The 20750-nt window shown below is 44.0% G+C and overlaps 1 protein-coding gene across 4 annotated transcripts in view; it reads left to right on the plus strand.

Annotated features, from left to right (window-relative positions):
- asap2a (ArfGAP with SH3 domain, ankyrin repeat and PH domain 2a) overlaps positions 1-20750 on the plus strand; it is a 107708-nt gene that overhangs the window by 50282 nt on the left and 36676 nt on the right. For all 4 annotated transcript variants that reach the window (XM_045723378.2, XM_082955629.1, XM_082955630.1 and 1 more), the window contains exons 3-4: positions 4445-4590; positions 8217-8291. In XM_045723378.2, coding sequence (XP_045579334.1) covers positions 4445-4590; positions 8217-8291 — 221 coding nt within the window. The remainder of the gene's footprint in view (positions 1-4444; positions 4591-8216; positions 8292-20750) is intronic.

Consider the following 20750-nt stretch of genomic DNA (forward strand, 5'->3'; position numbering starts at 1 on the left):
CTAATTGGTATGTTGTATTTTATATTCCTTTTGATGGTATAGAATGCCATTCTTGCCTTGTCTCTCAGATCGTTCACAGCTTTGTGGAAGTTGCCTGTGGCGCTGATGTTTAGGCCAAGGTATGTATAGTTTTTTTGTGTGCTCTAGGGCAAAGGTGTCTAGATGGAATTTGTGGTCCTGGTGACTGGACCTTTTTTTGAACACCATTATTTTGGTCTTACTGAGATTTACTGTCAGGGCCCAGGTCTGGCAGAATCTGTGCAGAAGATATAGTTGCGGCTGTAGGCCCTCCTTGGTTGGTGACAGAAGCACCAGATCATCAGCGAACAGTAGACATTTGACTAAAGATTCTAGTAGGGTGAGGCCGGGTGCTTCAGACTTTTCTAGTGCCCTCGCCAATTCGTTGATATATCTGTTGAAGAGGGTGGGGCTTAAGCTGCATCCCTGTCTCACGCCACGGCCATGTGGGAAGAAATGTGTTTTTTTTTGCCTATTTTAACCGCACACTTGTTGTTTGTGTACATGGATTTTATGTCGTATGTTTTTCCCCAACACCGCTTTCCATCAATTTGTATAGCAGACCCTCATGACAAATTGAGTCGAAGGCTTTTTTGAAATCAACAAAGCGTGAGAAGACTTTGCCTTTGTTTTGGTTTGTTTGTTTGTCAATTAGGGTGTGCAGGGTGAATACGTGGTCTGTCGTATGATAATTTGGTAAAAAGCCAATTTGACATTTGCTCAGTACATTGTTTTCACTCAGGAAATGTACGAGTCTGCTGTTAATGATAATGCAGAGGATTTTCCCAAGGTTGCTGTTGACGCGTATCCCACGGTAGTTATTGGGGTCAAATTTGCCTCCACTTTTGTGGATTGGGGTGATCAGTCCTTGGTTCCAAATATTGGGGAAGATGCCAGAGCTAAGGATGATGTTAGAGTTTCAGTATAGCCAATTGGAATTTATTGTCTGTATATTTGATCATTTCATTGAGGATACCATCAACACCACAGGCCTTTTTGGGTTGGAGGGTTTGTATTTTGTCCTGTAGTTCATTCAAGGTAATTGGAGAATCCAGTGGGTTCTGATAGTCTTTAATAGTTGATTCTAAGATTTGTATTTGATCATGTATATGTTTTTGCTGTTTGTTCTTTGTTATAGAGCCAAAAAGATTGGAGAAGTGGTTTTACCCATACATCTCCATTTTGGATAGATAATTCTTTGTTTGTTTTCCAATTTTCCCAGAAGTGGTTACAGTCTATGGATTCTTCAATTACATTGAGCTGATTTCTGACGTGCTGTTCCTTCTTTTTCCGTAGTGTATTTCGGTATTGTTTTAGTGATTCACCATAGTTCTCAAGGGAAGGTCTCTGGGTCGTCATGGCAACTCTCTCTGCACCCAACCAGTGCCTCATCCCAGTGTTCCTCTCCACCTCTGGTTTATTAGCTGTTAGCAGCACTTAATGAAGTGTGGGTCTGAGGCTAGGTGACATCTGTCAGGCCTGCTTTATGGACTTCCCTTTTGTTGCTTGAAGTGGTGCTGCTGGGTTTGATTAGTTGAATTGCCAACTTCCTGTTCCTCCACCACTCACAAGCACGGGTGGCCTCTCTCTCTCTCTCTCTCTCTCTCTCAAGTTTGAGTCTACTTTTCTTTTTTAAATACCACACCCATATGTATTAGCTTTAGCCTTAGTTTTAGAATCAACCTAACTGTAGCATGTACGTTTTAGTCATTTAGCTAGCACATTAGGTTATTTTGAAGTAGTTTTTATTTTACCTTTATTTAAGCAGGTAGGCAAGTTGAGAACAAGTTCTCATTTACAACTGCGACCTGGCTAAGATATAGCAAAGCAGTTAGACACATATAACAACACAGAGTTACACATGGAGTAAAACAAACATACAGTAGAAAAATTTGTCTATACAATGTGAGCAAATGAGGTGAGATAAGGGAGGTAAAGGCAATAAATAGGCCATGGTGGCGAAGTAAATACAATATAGCAATTAAAACACTGGAATGGTAGATTTGACAGTAGATAAGTGTGTAAAGTAGAAATACTGGGGTGCAAAGGAGCAAAATACATAAATAAATACAGTAGGGGAAGAGGTAGTTGTTTGGGCTATTTATAGATGGGCTATGCACAGGTGCTGTGAGCTGCTCTGACAATTGGTGTTTAAAGCTAGTGAGGGACATAAGTGTTTCCAGTTTCAGAGATGTTGTGGGAACTTACGTTTTTGTTTTCTTATTGCTTCTGGGAACGAAGCCCAGAAGAGAGAATTTTTTTTACCCCTTTTTTCTCCACATTCTTCTCGTGATATCCAATTGGTAGTTAGTCTTGTCCCATCGCTGCAACTCCCATATGGACTCGGGAGAGGCGAAGGTCGAGAGCCATGCGTCCTCCAAAACACGACCTTGCCAAGCCGCACAGCTTCTTGACACACTGATCACTTAACCCGGAAGCCAACTGCACCAATGTGTCGGAGGAAACGGCGTACAACTGGCGACCGTTTCAGCAAGCGTGCGGCCGGCCCGCCACAAGGAGTCGCTAGAGCGCGATGGGACAAGGACATACCGGTAGGCCAAACCCTCCCCTAACCCGGACGACGCTGGGCCAATTGTGTGCTGCCTCATGGGTCTCCTGTTCGCGGTCGGCTGAATCAAACCCGGGTCTGTAGTGATGCAATGCCTTAGACCGCTGCGCCACTTGGGAGGCCTCGGAAGTGAAATCTTCACCTGTTCTGGGAACATAAATATTTAGATTGCAGGGAGAGTTTAGGTTCTGAGAACGTTTTTCTATGGTTCCCTGAAAGTACATTTTTGGGTTTTAATGTTCTGAGATTGCCATGTTTTTTTGAACTCTTACAAAACTGTGCATTTTTGTCAATTCAAACAGACCCAAATTTCAAAGGAAACACGCATTCATTAAGATCAGGTGTGGCCAGTTAGTGGGTGCGGCCAACACACCTGAACACACTTAACAAGATAGAGGATAGAGTTTTGTTGATGCTGAGAACGGATGCATGTTTTTAAATAACATTCTTAGAAGTACAGAAATTCACACAGAAGAACGTTGTTTCTTAACATTCTCTGAATAATTTGAGAAAATAACTTTAAATAGAACCTTAAGGAAACCTGTAGGAGACATTATGGGAAGGTTGTATGCAAAATAACCATAGGACAAACATGCTCTTAAAAAAAAGAAAGGTACATTTGGTTCTCAGAGCGTTATGTGCTGGCTGGGTTACAATCAGGAAGTGCAAACTGTAACCAGTGACACTGTCAGTTTTGGCTATCGACTCCCAAAGTCTAATGAATGGCAACTTTCATGAGTAAATCTTCTTTCTTTCATGTCATTGTACGAGAGAGTTTGTGATACTCCGTCTGAACAATTGAACCCAGACAGTGTAACCATAGTTCCCTTTAACTGGGTGACGCCAGTCTCTCTCTCTCGCTCTTCCTCTTTCAAGGCCTTTGTTTTTCTCATACCCGCCACATGGCCACTGCTCTGGAGTCACTCCAGTGTGACAACACAGGCTGTGTCCCAAATGGGACCCCGTTCCTTATAGAGTGCACTACTTTTGACCCATCCCCATTTGGGATGCAGACACTGTCTTCTCCAACTCTCTCTCTCTTCCTGTCCCATTGTGTCCTTGATTCCCAAAGACAATGCCAGAGAGATGGAGGGGGGGATATTGAAGTGAATGGAATTCCACACACACTGCACTGTGCACTCTAACCAAGGCCCCTATTTATTCATTTTTGCCATGTAAGGATCAGAAAAAGTGTGCATGTGCACATGTTATCCTGCTGAGATGGTCTGTGTGTATGTCCATCAGTGGTGTGAAGTACTTAAGTACAGATACTTTAAAGTACTACTGACGTAGGTTTTTTGGGGTATCTGTACTTGACTATTTATATATTTGTATTACTTTTACTTCACTACATTCCTAAAGAAAATAATGTACTTTTTACTTCATACATTTTCCCTGACACCCAAAAGTATTTGAAATGTTTAGCAGGACTGGAAAAGGGTCCAATTCACTCACCTATCCCTGGTCATCCTGACTGCCTCTGATCTGGTGGACTCACTTAACAAACATGCTTATAAATGATGTTGGAGTGTGCCCCTGGCTATCCGTACAGTTGTTTTTTTTAAATAACGGTTTGCTTTATAGAAGGAATTTGAAAAGATTTTTAAGTTTGATACTTAAGTATATTTTAAACCAAATACTTTTAGACTTTTACTCAAGTAGTATTTTACTGGGTGACTTTTACCTGAGTCATTTTCTATTAAGGTATCTTTACTTTTACTCAAGTATTACAATTGGGTACTTTTTCCACCACTGATGTCCATACCCGAAGGACAGGCTGGCAGAGTGATTGTTAAATTGCATACTGGCATGGTGCTGCCGGGTTCATCCCTTCTTCTTTCTCTGCTCTCCTTCCAGCCCATGTGGAGAATGAGGAGCAGTACACCCAGGCTCTGGAGAAGTTTGGGGAGAACTGTGTCTACAGGGACGACCCCGACCTGGGTTCTGCCTTCCTCAAGTTCTCGGTCTTCACCAAGGAGCTCACCGCCCTCTTCAAAAACCTGGTGAGAGGAAAGACTGAGATGAACCCAGTTTTGTTCTATTATGCACCTTCAAACTAAGCATTTGTTCTGAATGATGAAAAGTCTACCAGCTTGAGGAATTTAGAATGAAATAAGTGTTATGAGGCTGCCGAGAATCAAAGCCAGGAGATTAGCCTTTCCATCTTCTGACTCCAACATGGCAAACTAGTTCCGTACCTGGCAACCCACGTGGTCTGTTCTTGAGACATCACATATTAAATCACCAGTGAATCCGCTTTGTGTAAATTGACATTGTTCTTGTGGTGAGGCAAAATCCTCTAGAATGACTGTCAGGTGTTTCTAGTAAAGCTTTGGGGTTGTTTGAATCTATATTGGATTCAAAGTGGGGTCTCTGTAAATTGGATCCAGCAGGTATTTGGTCTTCAAGTAGCACTTTGGACGTTGTGATGGAAAACTGATCTACCCCAAAGGCCTCCGATTCCAGATAACATTCTGACCCCAGAGTATACGCACACAATTAGAGCAGGATGGAAATCTCTCCATGTCCCTAGGGTAGGAATTCCACACGCACACATATGCCTTTAATTCCACAGCAGATACAGTGCCTTCAGAAAGTACACTACATGACCAAAAGTATGTGGACACCTGCTCATTGAACATCTCATTCCAAAATAATGGGTATTAATATGGAGTTGGTCCCCCCCTTTGCTACTATAACAGCCTCCACTCTTCTGGGAAGGCTTTACACTGGATGTTGGAACATTGCTGCGGGGACTTGCTTCCATTCAGCCACAACCATTAGTGAGGTCGGGCAAGGTTGGGCGATTAGGCCTGGCTCGCAGTCGGCGTTCCAATTCATCCCAAACGTGTTCGATGGGGTTGAGGTCAGGGCTCTGCAGGCCAGTCAAGTCTTCCACACAGATCTCGACAAACCATTACTGTATGGACTTCGCTTTGTGCACGGGGGCATTGTCATGCTGAAACAGGAAAGGGCCTTCCCCAAACTGTTGCCACAAATTTGGAGCACAGAGTCGTCTAGAATGTTATTGTATGCTGTAGCGTTAAGATTTCCCTTCACTGGTACTAAGGGACCTAGTCCGAACCATGAAAAACAGCCCCAGACCATTATTCCTCCTCCACCAAACTTTACAGTTGGTGCTATGCATTGGGGCAGGTAGTGTTCTCCTGGCATCCGCCAAACCCAGATTCGTCCGTCAGTGTGCCAGATGGTGAAGCATGATTCATCACTCCAGAGAATGCGTTTCCACTGCTCCAGAGTCCAATGACGGCGAGCTTTACACCACTCCAGCCGACGCTTGTGTGCGGCTGCTCGGCCATGTAAATCCACACAAAAAAGCCATGTAAATCCACACAAACCGTTTTTGTGCTGACGTTACTTCCAGAGGCAGTTTGGAATTTGGTAGTGAGTGTTGCAACTGAGGACTGATGATTTTTACGCGCTTCAGCACTCGTGGTCCCTTGTGTGAGCTTGTGTGGCCTACCATTTTGCGGCTGAGCCGTTGTTGCTCCTAGACATTTCCACTTCACAAAAACAGCACTTCACAAAAACAGTTGACCGGAGAAACTCTAGCAGGGCAGACATTTGACGAACTGACACCCTATGACGGTGCCGCGTTGAAAGTCACTGAGCTCTTCAGTAAGGCCATTCTACTGACAATGTTTGTCTATGGAGATTGCATGGCAGTGTGCTCAATTTTATACACCTGTCAGCAACGGGTGTGGCTGAAATAGCCGAATCCACTAATTTGAAGGGGGTCCACATACTTCTGTATATATGATGTATTCACGCCCCTTGACTTTTTCCACATTTTGTTGCATTAATACCTGAATTTAAAATAGTTTAAATTGTAACTTTTTTGTCACTGGCCTAGGCACAATACCCCATAATATCAAAGTGGAATTATGTTTTTGAAATTGACAAATTCATTAAAATGAAATGCTGAAATGTTTTGAGTTAGTAAGTATGCAACCCATTTGTTATTGCATGCCTAAATAAGTTCAGGAGTAAATATGTGCTTAACAAGTCACATAAGTTGCATGGACTCACTCTGTGTGCAATAATAGTGTTTAACATGATTTTTTTTAATGACTTCCTCATCTCTGTACACCACACATACAATTATCTGTAAGGTCCGTCAGTCAATCAGTGAATTTCATACAAAGATTCAACCACAAAGACCATGAAGGTTTTCCGATGCCTCGCCAAGAAGAGCACCTATTGGTAGATGGGTAAAGATTTTTTTAAAAGCAGGCATTGAATATCCCTTTCAGCATGGTGAAGTTATTAGTTACACTTTCGATGGTGTATCAATACGCCCATTCACTACAAGGATACAGGCGTCCTTCCTAACTCAGGAAACCGTTCTGGGATTTCACTATGAGGCCAATGTTGACTTTAAAACAGTTAGAGTTGAATGACTGTGATAGGAGAAAACAACTGAGGATGGATCAACAACATTGTAGTTACTCCAAAATACTAACCTAATTGATAGAGTGAAAAGAAGGAAGACTGTACAGAATAGAAAATATTCCAAAACGTGTGTCCTGTTTGCAACAGGGCACTAAAGTAATACTGCAAAAAATGTGGCAAAGCAATTCACTTTGTCCTGAATACAAAGTGTTATGTTTGGGTCAAATACAATACAGCACATTACTAAGTACCACTCCATATTTTCAAGCATACTGGTGGCTGCATCATGTTATGGGTATGCTTGTAATTGTTATGGAATGGAGCTAAGCACAGGCAAAATCCTAAAGGAAAACCTGGTTCAGTCTGCTTTCCACTAGACACTGGGAGATGAATCCACCTTTCAGCAGGACAACAACCTAAAACACAAGGTCAAATCTACACTGAAGTTGCTTACCACAAGGACATTGAATGTTCCTGAGTGGCGTAGTTACAGTTTTGAGTTAAATAATAAAATATATTTACCATTTTATTTAACTAGGGAAGTCCGTTAAGAACACATTCTTATTTTCAATGACGAACTACCCCGGCCAAACCCAGACGATGCTGGGCAATTTGTGCGCCGCCCTCAGACTCCCAATCACGGCCGGATGTGATACAGCCTGGATTCGAACCACGGACTGTAGTGACGCCTACTTGCACTGAGATGCAGTGCCTTAGACCGCTGCGCCACTCGGGAGCACCTTAAATCTACTTGAAACTCTATGTGGAGGGTGCAGCAACTCTATATTAGGAAGGTGTTCCTAATGTTTGGTCTAGTCGGTGTACGACGCGTTCCTACACCATTTCCTGATTTTACAGACAGACCACTAGAAGTTCAATCATGGTGCAAATTATTTGACCTACTGATAGAACCTAGGATTTCACCAAATTGTCAGGAGTTTCATGATTTTTATTTCTGGGAGTAGATGATCACTTTAAGACACACCGTTGTAGAGTATACAGAGTGTCTGTACAAAGACATCAAAAGACAGACACAGACAGAGACATACATACATACATACATACACACACACACACACACACACACACACACACACACACAACAAGCTAAGGTGAGTGCATTTAAACAGCACGCATAATCTCTGGTTGTCACTATTCACCCATGCTCGCGTTAAACCTTCTCTGACCTAAGCCCTCTCCACTTTGTCCATTTCAGTTCCAGAACATGAACAACATCATCACCTTCCCTCTGGACAGCCTGCTGAAAGGAGACCTGAAAGGAGTCAAAGGGGTGAGTAACACTATCCTTCATGGCTTTCTGTTCCACTGTGTGGGGTGTTGGTTATTACAGGCAGAGATTAAAGTAGAGACGTTCATAAGGGTTTGTATAAAAGCTCTTCCATTACCCTACTACACTGTTGTAATTACTAGGTACTGTACATGTTTTGTAGCTGCTGGAGAACAGATAAGGTGTGTGAGATGAGGATGATTGTGTGTGTGTGTGTGTGTGTGTGTGTGTGTGTGTGTGTGTGTGTGTGTGTGTGTGTGTGTGTGTGTGTGTGTGTGTGTGTGTGTGTGTGTGTGTGTGTGTGTGTGTGTGTGTGTGTGTGTGTGTGTGTGTGTGTGTGTGTGTGTTGGGGGTGGAAACTAAACGGTGCACCACTATTGCCCTAGACAACACCGTAACTACACTCCGTCACACATTTAAAGTCTGGGACCAGCCCACACATTCTACTAGCTCCAGGGGGAACCAGTCAGCCAGTGTGTGATGGTGCAGACAGCCTACTGCAGGAATGCAATCAGAATCTTGTTTATATCAATGGGAGCCCGGCACCAGACAGCCCAGTCTGCCAAGCCTCTAATCCTATCAGCACTCATTACTGTCTTCTCTTTCTCTCTCTTTCTCCTGTCTGTCTGGCTGCTCTGTCTGGCTGGCTGCTCTGTCTGGCTGGCTGGCTGTATCCCATGGCTGCTCTGTCTGGCTGGCTGCTCTGTCTGGCTGGCTGCTCTGTCTGGCTGGCTGCTCTGTCTGGCTGGCTGGCTGTATCCCATGGCTGCTCTGTCTGGCTGCCTGTATCCCATGGCTGCTCTGTCTGGCTGGCTGCTCTGTCTGGCTGGCTGCTCTGTCTGGCTGGCTGCTCTGTCTGGCTGGCTGGCTGTATCCCATGGCTGCTCTGTCTGGCTGCCTGTATCCCATGGCTGCTCACTCTTGCCTCTTAAAATCTCTAAGGACTCTTTTTTATTTTTTCTTCTCTTCCATGCCCCCTACCCCTCACCTTTTGTAACTGTTGGCATCCACTGGCTACATCAGCCCAAACGAGTAGGCTTGTGCACAGAGTAGGACTGACCCCAATTAGTCGACTGGTCTATTGTTTGGTCGTTAGGCTGTTGGTCGATCAAGATTGTTTTAGTCGATTAGTTATATATACATTTACATTTAAGTCATTTAGCAGACGCTCTTATCCAGAGCGACTTACAAATTGGTGCATTCACCTTATGATATCCAGTGGAACAACCACTTTACAATAGTGCATCTAAATCTTTTAAGGGGGGGGTTAGAAGGATTACTTTATCCTATCCTAGGTATTCCTTAAAGAGGTGGGGTTTCAGGTGTCTCCGGAAGGTGGTGATTGACTCCGCTGACCTGGCATCGTGAGGGAGCTTGTTCCACCATTGGGGTGCCAGAGCAGCGAACAGTTTTGACTGGGCTGAGCGGGAACTGTGCTTCCTCAGAGGTAGGGGGGCCAGCAGGCCAGAGGTGGATGAACGCAGTGCCCTTGTTTGGGTGTAGGGCCTGATCAGAGCCTGAAGGTATGGAGGTGCCGTTCCCTTCACAGCTCCGTAGGCAATCACCATGGTCTTGTAGCGGATGCGAGCTTCAACTGGAAGCCAGTGGAGAGAGCGGAGGAGCGAGGTGACGTGAGAGAACTTGGGAAGGTTGAACACCAGACGGGCTGCGGCGTTCTGGATGAGTTGTAGGGGTTTAATGGCACAGGCAGGGAGCCCAGCCAACAGCGAGTTGCAGTAATCTAGACGGGAGATGACAAGTGCCTGGATTAGGACCTGCGCCGCTTCCTGTGTGAGGCAGGGTCGTACTCTGCGAATGTTGTAGAGCATGAACCTACAGGATCGGGTCACCGCCTTGATGTTAGTGGAGAACGACAGGGTGTTGTCCAGGATCACGCCAAGGTTCTTAGCACTCTGGGAGGAGGACACAAGGGAGTTGTCAACCGTGATGGCGAGATCATGGAACGGGCAGTCCTTCCCCGGGAGGAAGAGCAGCTCCGTCTTGCCGAGGTTCAGCTTGAGGTGGTGATCCGTCATCCACACTGATATGTCTGACAGACATGCAGAGATGCGATTCGCCGCCTGGTTATCAGAAGGGGTAAAGGAGAAGATTAATTGTGTGTCGTCTGCATAGCAATGATAGGAGAGACCATGTGAGGATATGACAGAGCCAAGTGACTTGGTGTATAGCGAGAATAGGAGAGGGCCTAGAACAGCGCCCTGGGGGACACCAGTGGTGAGAGCGCATGGTGCGGAGACAGATTCTCGCCACGCCACCTGGTAGGAGCGACCTGTCAGGTAGGACGCAATCCAAGCGTGGGCCGCGCCGGAGATGCCCAACTCGGAGAGGGTGGAGAGGAGGATCTGATGGTTCACAGTATCAAAGGCAGCAGATAGGTCTAGAAGGATGAGAGCAGAGGAGAGAGAGTTAGCTTTAGCAGTGCGGAGAGCCTCCGTGACACAGAGAAGAGCAGTCTCAGTTGAATGCCCAGTCTTGAAACCTGACTGATTAGGATAAACAAGGTCATTCTGAGAGAGATAGCAGGAGAACTGGCCAAGGACGGCACGTTCAAGAGTTTTGGAGAGAAAAGAAAGAAGGGATACTGGTCTGTAGTTGTTGACATCGGAGGGATCGAGTGTAGGTTTTTTCAGAAGGGGTGCAACTCTCGCTCTCTTGAAGACGGAAGGGACGTAGCCAGCGGTCAAGGATGAGTTGATGAGCGAGGTGAGGTAGGGGAGAAGGTCTCCGGAAATGGCCTGGAGAAGAGAGGAGGGGATAGGGTCAAGTGGGCAGGTTGTTGGGCGGCCGGCCGTCACAAGACGCGAGATTTCATCTGGAGAGAGAGGGGAGAAAGAGGTCAAAGCACAGGGTAGGGCAGTGTGAGAAGGACCAGCGGTGTCGTTTGACTTAGCAAACGAGGATCGGATATCGTCAACCTTCTTTTCAAAATGGTTGACGAAGTCATCCGCAGAGAGGGAGGAGGGGGGGGGGGGAGGGGGAGGAGGATTCAGGAGGGAGGAGAAGGTAGCAAAGAGCTTCCTAGGGTTAGAGGCAGATGCTTGGAATTTAGAGTGGTAGAAAGTGGCTTTAGCAGCAGAGACAGAAGAGGAGAATGTAGAGAGGAGGGAGTGAAAGGATGCCAGGTCCGCAGGGAGGCGAGTTTTCTTCCATTTCCGCTCGGCTGCCCGGAGCTCTGTTCTGTGAGCTCGTAGTGAGTCGTCGAGCCACGGAGCAGGAGGGGAGGACCGAGCCGGCCTGGAGGATAGGGGACAGAGAAAATCAAAGGATGCAGAAAGGGAGGAGAGGAGGGTTGAGGAGGCAGAATCAGGAGATAGGTTGGAGAAGGTTTGAGCAGAGGGAAGAGATGATAGGATGGAAGAGGAGAGAGTAGCGGGAGAGAGAGAGCGAAGGTTGGGACGGCGCAATACCATCCGAGTAGGGGCAGAGTGAGAAGTGTTGGATGAGAGCAAGAGGGAAAAGGATACAAGGTAGTGGTCGGAGATTTGTAGGGGAGTTGCAATGAGATTAGTGGAAGAACAGCATCTAGTAAAGATGAGGTCAAGCGTATTGCCTGCCTTGTGAGTAGGGTGGGAAGATGAGAGGTGAGGTCAAAAGAGGAGAGGAGTGGAAAGAACGAGGCAGAGGAATGAGTCAAAGGTAGACGTGGGGAGGTTAAAGTCACCCAGAACTGTGAGAGGTGAGCCATCCTCAGGAAAGGAACTTATCAAGGCGTCAAGCTCATTGATGAACTCTCCAAGGGAACCTGGAGGGCGATAAATGATAAGGATGTTAAGCTTGAAAGGGCTGGTAACTGTGACAGCATGGAATTCAAATGAGGAGATAGACAGATGGGTCAGGGGAGAAAGAGAGAATGTCCACTTGGGAGAGATGAGGATTCCAGTGCCACCACCCCGCTGGCTCGATGCTCTAGGGGTATGCGAGAACACGTGGGCAGACGAAGAGAGAGCAGTAGGAGTAGCAGTGTTATCTGTGGTAATCCATGTTTCCGTCAGCGCCAGGAAGTCTAGGGACTGGAGGGTAGCATAGGCTGAGATGAACTCAGCCTTGTTGGCTGCAGACCGGCAGTTCCAGAGGCTGCCGGAGACCTGGAACTCCACGTGGGTCGTGCGCGCTGGGACCACCAGGTTAGAGTGGCAGCGGCCACGCGGTGTGAAGCGTTTGTATGGCCTGTGCAGAGAGGAGAGAACAGGGATAGACAGACACATAGTTGACAAGCTACAGAAGTGTTGTTTCTTGTATTATTGTCTCCTGTGTCTTTAGAGAACTGTTTCACTTTGATATCCTTTTTCTTCTGTCCTGATTTTCTCTTTCTTTTCTTCTGTTAACTAGATATTCTTTGTTCTTCGTTAGCTAGCTAGCTTCTTCCAAAAGAGTCCCTAGCAACTGCTTAGCAACTGGTAAACAATTCAGCTAGCTAAGATAACTACAATTTTATGAAAAATAGTTATTTTTCAAAAGCCTATCTTCTTTGTTTGTTGCTTGTTTTTTCTCCTATTCAGTCTTGCAGTTTTCTTTTGCTTTTTTCCGATGTACTTCACTCCAAAAACCATGTAAATTTCAATATTTGTAGGAGCTCATTTTTCAGCTGCTGCTGCTCAAATTGGAGTTCCGGAACCATATATATATATATATATATATATATATATATATATATATATATATATATATATATATATATATATATATATATATATAATTTGCGCCCATCTCAATTAACTAATCCGAAGCCAATTCATGCTTGATCTGAAAATGTGGTCGGAGGCTCCATTTGGAGGGTGTGATGCAATTGCAGAGCCTTCAAAGGCATGCAGAGGACAAATCAAGCACCGTTCCACATCACAATGCGGGAGGGCTCTGTATAGCTCCACATTGACATGATTGGTTGACGGTAGGTGGGGGCGGTACATCCTGTATAAACACAAACTCACTTCCTTGACAACAGCTCTGCTCTGCGAAGTGCACGAAGTATGAATGCCCTGACTTCTGCTGAGGCCATATCACCGGAAACGCTGCACGGCCAATGTAGACGTCAGATTGACCATGCGCCGAGATGCACAATGCACTTCCAGAATGCTCTCTTTCCCATCAATTTGTGCACATTCCTTGTTTCATAACTTTATTGTGTGAATTGTTTGCGTTTTGATTGTTAGTGTATATCAATTCCCCATTACATATATCAGCAGTACTACATTTACCCGTTAATTCCTGTCATTTCTATCTATAATGTTTTACTTTGGTTAAGGTAATTTATTTAATGCATTCAATATTATTCTTCCAGTTCTCATTGTCAGAGTGGACACATTGTTAGCAGAGCGCACAACCTATGCTACACTAGTGAGAAACAAGTTTTGGTTTATTTCATTCCATTTCCGAGTTTTGTCAATTTAGTCATTGTCTTTTGATTAGAGTGCTCCTGTCAATGTTGAGTAAGGACGCGCACACATAGAAGTAGGCCTATAGTCTACCTGGCCTGTGCGCAAATGTATTCATTTGGGGTGGCCGGTAGCCTAGTGGTTAGAGTATTGGACTTGTAACCTGAAAGGTTGCAAGATCGAATCCCCGAGCTGACGAGGTAAAAATCTGTCGTTCTGCCCCTGAACAAGGCAGTTAAACCACTGTTCCTAGGCCATCATTGAAAATAAGAATTTGCTCATAACAAATATATATGTGCCCATTAGGGGATCTGATAGTATTTCTGATGGGCTTATCGCACCGTCGCTAATGACCTGTGGAGCTTCTCAAAGTCATGTTTTCTTCACCTCAAACAACAAGCAAACGGTCTGTTTTTTACATCCATTGAGAATTACAATAGTTCCTCATTGTATTTGAAAAATCTTTCCAGCTTTCTCCATTTCAATAACCACTCAGCGTGAATGGGGAAAATGTCATGCTCTGATCCAGTGGAAACCTGATTTACTTATCAGTGCTTGACTTGGACTGAAATAGATTCCGGGACTCATTTTGGGTGCTGGTACTGTTTTATATTTGGGTACAGGAGCTCAACAATACTTTTGAACTAATATTCTGTAAGAGGAACTGAATCTCAAGCAGTAGAACATTTGAGGTGCCGGTACTCAGCTGTGGTGAGCTCCTGCCCAGGTCAAGCACTGCCTCTTATCCATTGTGCAAATATTATACAGCTGTGTCTGTCTCAAGCTCACTCGCACAGGAAACTCTTGAGGGCCCAGAATATATTATACAGTACTGAAAGTTCCTTAGTGCAAGCTTCAGGCCTGTCCCAAGTTAATAGTTGATACAATGTTTCAAGTTTTTTGCAGACAGGCCATGTGTAACCAAAGTGATTTATAGAATATTTACTTCTATCAGAAAATGTTCTACCTGCAGGCTGCAATGTTTTTATTCATTGGTTATATGTAGGCTGTGTTTACATAGCAATGGCAATAGAAGTTACTTTTTAGGTTTGTCATTTTCATTTAGATTTGGATAGAATTTTGATGAAACGCTTGACAATGATTTTGAGATATTAAGACATTATAAATGAAATGAAACAGTTTCACGAAAATGTGCATATGAAAACAATAACTGGCACACAGTTCGGTAGAAATGGTAAGATAAATTAGCATTCCACATCAAAGGTCGTGACTCCTCGTGTAGCCTATTACCGGCAACTTCAGGAGAGTAATGGCAGAATCTGCGAAAGCCAGCAGGAGCGAGAGGAGAGTAGTTGGTTCAGGTTACGTTTTTTTTTCTTCTGGTTATCTAGACCTCTGGCGCCCTCTTAAGGCATTTGTCTTATTTCATCAAACTGTAAGCTTAAAGCATCAGACAAGCTCAACGCGTATAGTTGATTTTTATTAAAACCCATAGGGTGTGTCTATATGGAAAAATACACATTGAAAAATGGCGAAAGAACAGACTCTCGGTCGACCAAGATGTTTTTCAGTTGGGGACAGCCCTAGTACAGGGCCTATCTGGACTGACAGAGGGAAGCAAGTAGGCCTTTGAACTGTGAGTACTGACAGAGCGGGAGAAGCAGTGGTGCAGATTTGCTCATTACCCCACTGGTGACTATCATTACACTCCTGACATGGGGCTAATGGGGTGCAAGTCATGGTGCTTTCTGCTCTGATTCACACAGCCTGTCTCTCCATTACCACTGGGGGGTGAGGGGAGAGGAGAGACTGTTAAAAAGAGACAATTAAAGACTTTCCATCCCCAGCTTGCAGTACGTACCGTTCAGTATCTCTCACTTACACTGCCACAGGACCTTTTCCCTCCTCTCTTGCTTTCTCCATCATTATTCCTCTCCTCCCCCAGGGGAGGCACCTGTGGAGAACAGGAGGAAGATGTTGCTCCTATTAAGAAACTGAACAGTCACTTTCTTAATAGGCGCATGCTTATCAATAACTGGAAGAAACAATGTCATTTTTTATTTAACCTTTATTTAACTTGGCAAGTCAGTTAAGAACAAATGATTATTTACAATGCCGGCCTACCCCGGCCAAATCCCTAACCTGGGCGACGCTGGGCCAATTGTGCGCCGCCCTATGGATCTAGTTGCTCCTCATTACACACAGCAGACCAGTAAATCATTTTTACATCTTCAACATAGGATTCTGATTCAAAGTGGCAACTTTATTAACCCACCAGGGGGAAATTCATTTGGTCATGTGCTTAAAAAGACAGTACACGAAAACACCAGCTACACTAATTCATTCAAAGTGCTATAGCTACAATTTAAAGTCACAGTGGCTTTTGGAATAAGAGTCCCCATATCGATCTGTTTTCATTTTCTATTGAAGAAGTCTCATTCCTCTTGTCCGGCTGCTGCTGTGACTGAATTTTGAGTGAAGGTGATGAGTACTGTCCTGTAAAATGCTTTCAATTTTTAGGATGAGTTTTGTGTACAGGTTGGTGGCTGATTCGTGATCTATACCAATTATCCTTCCCACTGTCTTAATCAAGCGCTATAGCTTGACTTGGTCTTGCACTCGCATGTTTCCAAACGGGCATTTTAGACCAAAGGACAGCACACTCTGCAGGACAGATTTAGGAAACTTTTGTAAGATGTGGCGATCGACATTGAAATGGTTGTTTGCGTAAAGAAATTGCAACAGAGTTTCTTTTCTTTTCTTTTTTTTTCTTTGCAAAGGCACAGTCATTGAATTTCAGTTTGTTGTCTATTTCGATTCCCAGGCACTTTTATATGTGGTCACTCTATCGACTGGTTTCCCATTGATCTTCGTAGGGGGTAGTGGAGTTTTGTTCCTTCTCAAATCAAGTTCTATCTCTTTTGTTTTCTTAATGTTTATTTCAAGAAAGTTATCTGCACACCGCTGGACAAATTTAGTAATTTCTCTTTCAAAACCATGAGGCTTGTTCTGGGTGGAGGAAACCCACAACAGCGGTGTCATCCGCATATTTAAAAAAATCTTGTGGGCTGCGTCAGGCTTGACAATTGTTTGTGTACAGTATCAGTGAATGTACGCAACCTTGAGGGGCTCCCGTATTCACTGTTCTAGATGTAGAGATGGCGGAGTTAACTTGTTATGGATAGGGGGCAGTATTTTCACGGCCGGATAAAAAACGTACCCGATTTAATCTGATTATTACTCCTGCCCAGAAACTAGAATATGCATATAATTATTAGCTTTGGATAGAAAACACTCAAGATTCTAAAACTGTTTGAATGGTGTCTGTGAGTATAACAGAACTCATTTGGCAGGCCAAAACCTGAGAAGATTCCTTACAGGAAGTGCCCTCTCTGACCATTTCTTGGCCTTCTACACTCTCTTTATTGAAAACTGAGGATCTCTGCTGTAACGTGACACTTCCTACAGCTCCCATAGGCTCTCAGAAGGCGGCAAAACGGTGAATGATGACTTTGCAGGCCATGGCTGAAAAACAGTAGCGCATTTGGATAGTGGTCGATCAGAGAACAATGACTGGGGGCGCGTGCACGAGCCGACACCATGTTTTTTTATTTTTTCGTCTTTGAACAAAAACAGGGTTTCCCGATCAGAATATTATCGCTTTTTTACGAGAAAAATCGCATAAAAATTGATTTTAAACAGCGTTTGATATGCTTCGAAGTACGATAATGGAATATTTTGAATTTTGTCACGAAACGCGCCGGGCGCGTCACCCTTCGGATAGTGTCTTGAACGCACAACAAAACGCCGCTATTTGGATATAACTATGGATTATTTGGAACCAAACCAACATTTGTTATTGAAGTATAAGTCCTGGGAGTGCATTCTGACGAAGAACAGCAAAGGTAATCCAATTTTTCTTATAGTAAATCTGAGTTTGGTGAGGGCCAAACTTGGTGGGTGTCAAAATAGCTAGCCCGTGATGGCGAGCGATCTACTCAGAATATTGCAAAATGTGCTTTCACCGAAAAGCTATTTTAAAATTGGACATAGCGATTGCATAAAGGAGTTCTGTATCTATAATTCTTAAAATAATTGTTGTTTTTTGTTAACGTTTATCTTGAGTAATTTAGTAAATTCACCGGAAGTTTGTGGTGGGTATGCTAGTTCTGAACGTCACATGCTAATATAAAAAGCTGTTTTTTGATATAAATATGAACTTGATTGAACAAAACATGCATGTATTGTATAACATAATGTCCTAGGTTTGTCATCTGATGAAGATCATCAAAGGTTAGTGCTGCATTTAGCTGTGGTTTTGTTTTTTGTGACATTATATGCTAGCTTGAAAAATGGGTGTCTGATTATTTCTGGCTGGGTACTCTGCTCACAATCTGTTTTGCTTTCGTTGTAAAGCCTTTTTGAAATCGGACAGTGTGGTTAGATTAACAAGAGTCTTTAAAATGGTGTAAAATAGTCATGTTTGAGAAATTGAAGTTATAGCATTTGAGGCATTTGTATTATATGCATATTCTAGTTACTGGGCAGGAGTAGTAACCAGATTAAATCGGGTACGTTTTTTTATCCGGCCGTGCAAATACTGCCACCTATCCCCAACAGGTTAAACACTGTTTCCCATGCTTGTTCAATGAACCATAAACAATGAATGGACATGCACCTGTGGAACGGTTGTTAAGACAATAACAGCTTACAGATGGAATGCAATTAAGGCAACAGTTATGAAAACTTAGGACACTAAAGTGGCCTTTCTACTGACTCTGAAAAACACCAAAATAAAGATGCCCAGGGTCCCTGCTCATCTGCGTGAATGTGCCTTAGGCATGCTGCAAGGAGGCATGAGGACTGCAGATGTGGCCAGGGCAATAAATTGCAATGTCCGTACTGTGAGACACCTAAGACAGCGCTACAGGGAGACAGAACGGACAGCTGATCGTACTCGCAGTGGCAGACCTCGTGTAACAACACCTGCACAGGATCGGTATATCGAACATCACACGTGCGGGACAGGTACAGGATGGCAACAACAACTGCCCGAGTTACACCAGGAACGCACAATCCCTCCATCAGTGCTCAGACTGGCCGCAATAGGCTGAGTGAGGCTGGACTGAGGGCTTGTAGGCCTGTTGTAAGGCAGGTCCTCAACAGACATCACCGGCAACAACGTCGCCTATGAGCACAAACCCACCGTCGCTAGACCAGACAGGACTGGCCAAAAGCGCTCTCCACTGGTGTCTCACCATGGGTGATGGTCAGATTCACGTTTATTGTCGAAGGAATGAGTGTTACACCGAGGCCTGTACTCTGGAGCAGGATCGAGGTGGAGGGTCCGTCAATGCCACCAGCCATACTGCTCGTTCGGTGCATGATTTCCTGCAAGGCAGGAATGTCAGTGTTCTGCCATGGCCAGCGAAGAGCCCGGATCTCAATCCCACTGAGCACGTCTTGGACCTGTTGAATCGGAGGGTGAGGGCCATTCCCTCCAGAAATATCCGGGAACTTGCAGGTGCCTTGGTGGAGGAGTGGGGAAACATCTCACAGCAAGGACTGGCAAATCTGGTGCAGTCCACGAGGAGGAGATGCACTGCGGTACTTAATGCAGCTGGTGGCCACAGCAGATACTAACTGTTATTTTGACCCCCCCCCCCCTTTGTTCAGGGACACATTATTCCGTTTCTGTAAGTCACATGTCTGTGGAACTTGTTCAGTTTATGTCTGTTGTTGAATCTTGTTATGTTCATTCAAATATTTACATGTTAAGTTTGCTGAAAATAAACGCAGTTGACAGTGAGAGGACGTTTCTTTTTTTTGCTGAGTTTAGAACGGATGGTAGCTGACAAATTCTCACAAGGCACACTGATCTCCAGCCCCTTGTATTTCCTTAATCATGCGATTGATGGGGATTTGGGCCTTGTCTGGAAACAACATATCCTTTTGCGTCTGACTCATTAAATATTTTTTTTTTGTCCAGTTTGAGGTGAGTAAATGCTGTTCTGATATCCAAAAGCTATTTTCGGTCATAAGAGACTGTAGCATCAACATTATGTATAAAATAAGTTTAAAAAAAAATGTTAAACACACAAAATGGAACAATTGGTTAGGAGCCCGTAAAACACCCTCATTTTTAAGTCTTGCCATAGATTTTCAAGCTGATTTAGGTCAAAACTGTAACTAGGCCTCTCAGGAACGTTGCTTGTTATCTTGGTAAGCCTTGTGTTTTAGTTTATTGTCCTGCTGAACGGGGAATTTTGTCTCCCAGTGGCTGTTGGAAACCAGGTTTTCCTCTAGGATTTTGTCTGTGCTTAGCTCTATTCCATTTATTTTTATCCTAAAAACCTCCCTAGTCCTTGCCGATGACAAGCATGCCATAAACATGATGCAGCCACCAGCATGCTTGAAAATATGAAGTGGCACTCGTGTTGTTGGATTTGCCCCATACATAACGCTTTATTGAGGACATTAAGTAAATTTTTTTGCCACATTCTTTGCTGTTTTACTTTAGTGCCTTATTGTAAACAGGATGCTTGTTTTGGAATATTTTTATTCTGTACAGGCTTCCTTCTTTTCACTCTGTCAATTAGGTTAGTATTGTGGAAAAACTACAATGTTGTTGATCCATCCTCAGTTTTATCCTATCACAGCCATTAAACACCATTTTTATCAATCTACCAATAGGGTCCCTTTGCATTATTTCTTTTTTTACCCCAGAACTTATTTAGGCTTGCCATAACAAAGGGGTTGAATTCTTGTTGACTTGACAAATTTCAGCTTTTCCTTTTAATTTGTCTTGCAACATAACGCCGCTTTGACATTATGGGGTATTGTGTATAAGACATTTTAAATTCAGGCTGTAACACAATAAAATGTGGAAGAAGTTGACTGTTGTGAATACTTTTTGAAGGCACTGTATCTAAGTGAGTTTCAGAGATGGCCAGTATATGAATGTTATTGACTTCATGAACCTTGTCTCTCAGGCTAAGTATGTTAATGCAAGCTATTTGTTGCCCATTTCGGGGTTGCTTGTAAGGCCTCCCAAGCAAGCACAAAAAAAACGATCAGAGGTCGACATGTCACAGATATTTACATTTGA

Source organism: Salmo salar, chromosome 09 (genome assembly GCF_965601325.2).
Source record: "Salmo salar chromosome 09, fSalSal1, whole genome shotgun sequence".
NCBI lineage: Eukaryota > Metazoa > Chordata > Actinopteri > Salmoniformes > Salmonidae > Salmo > Salmo salar.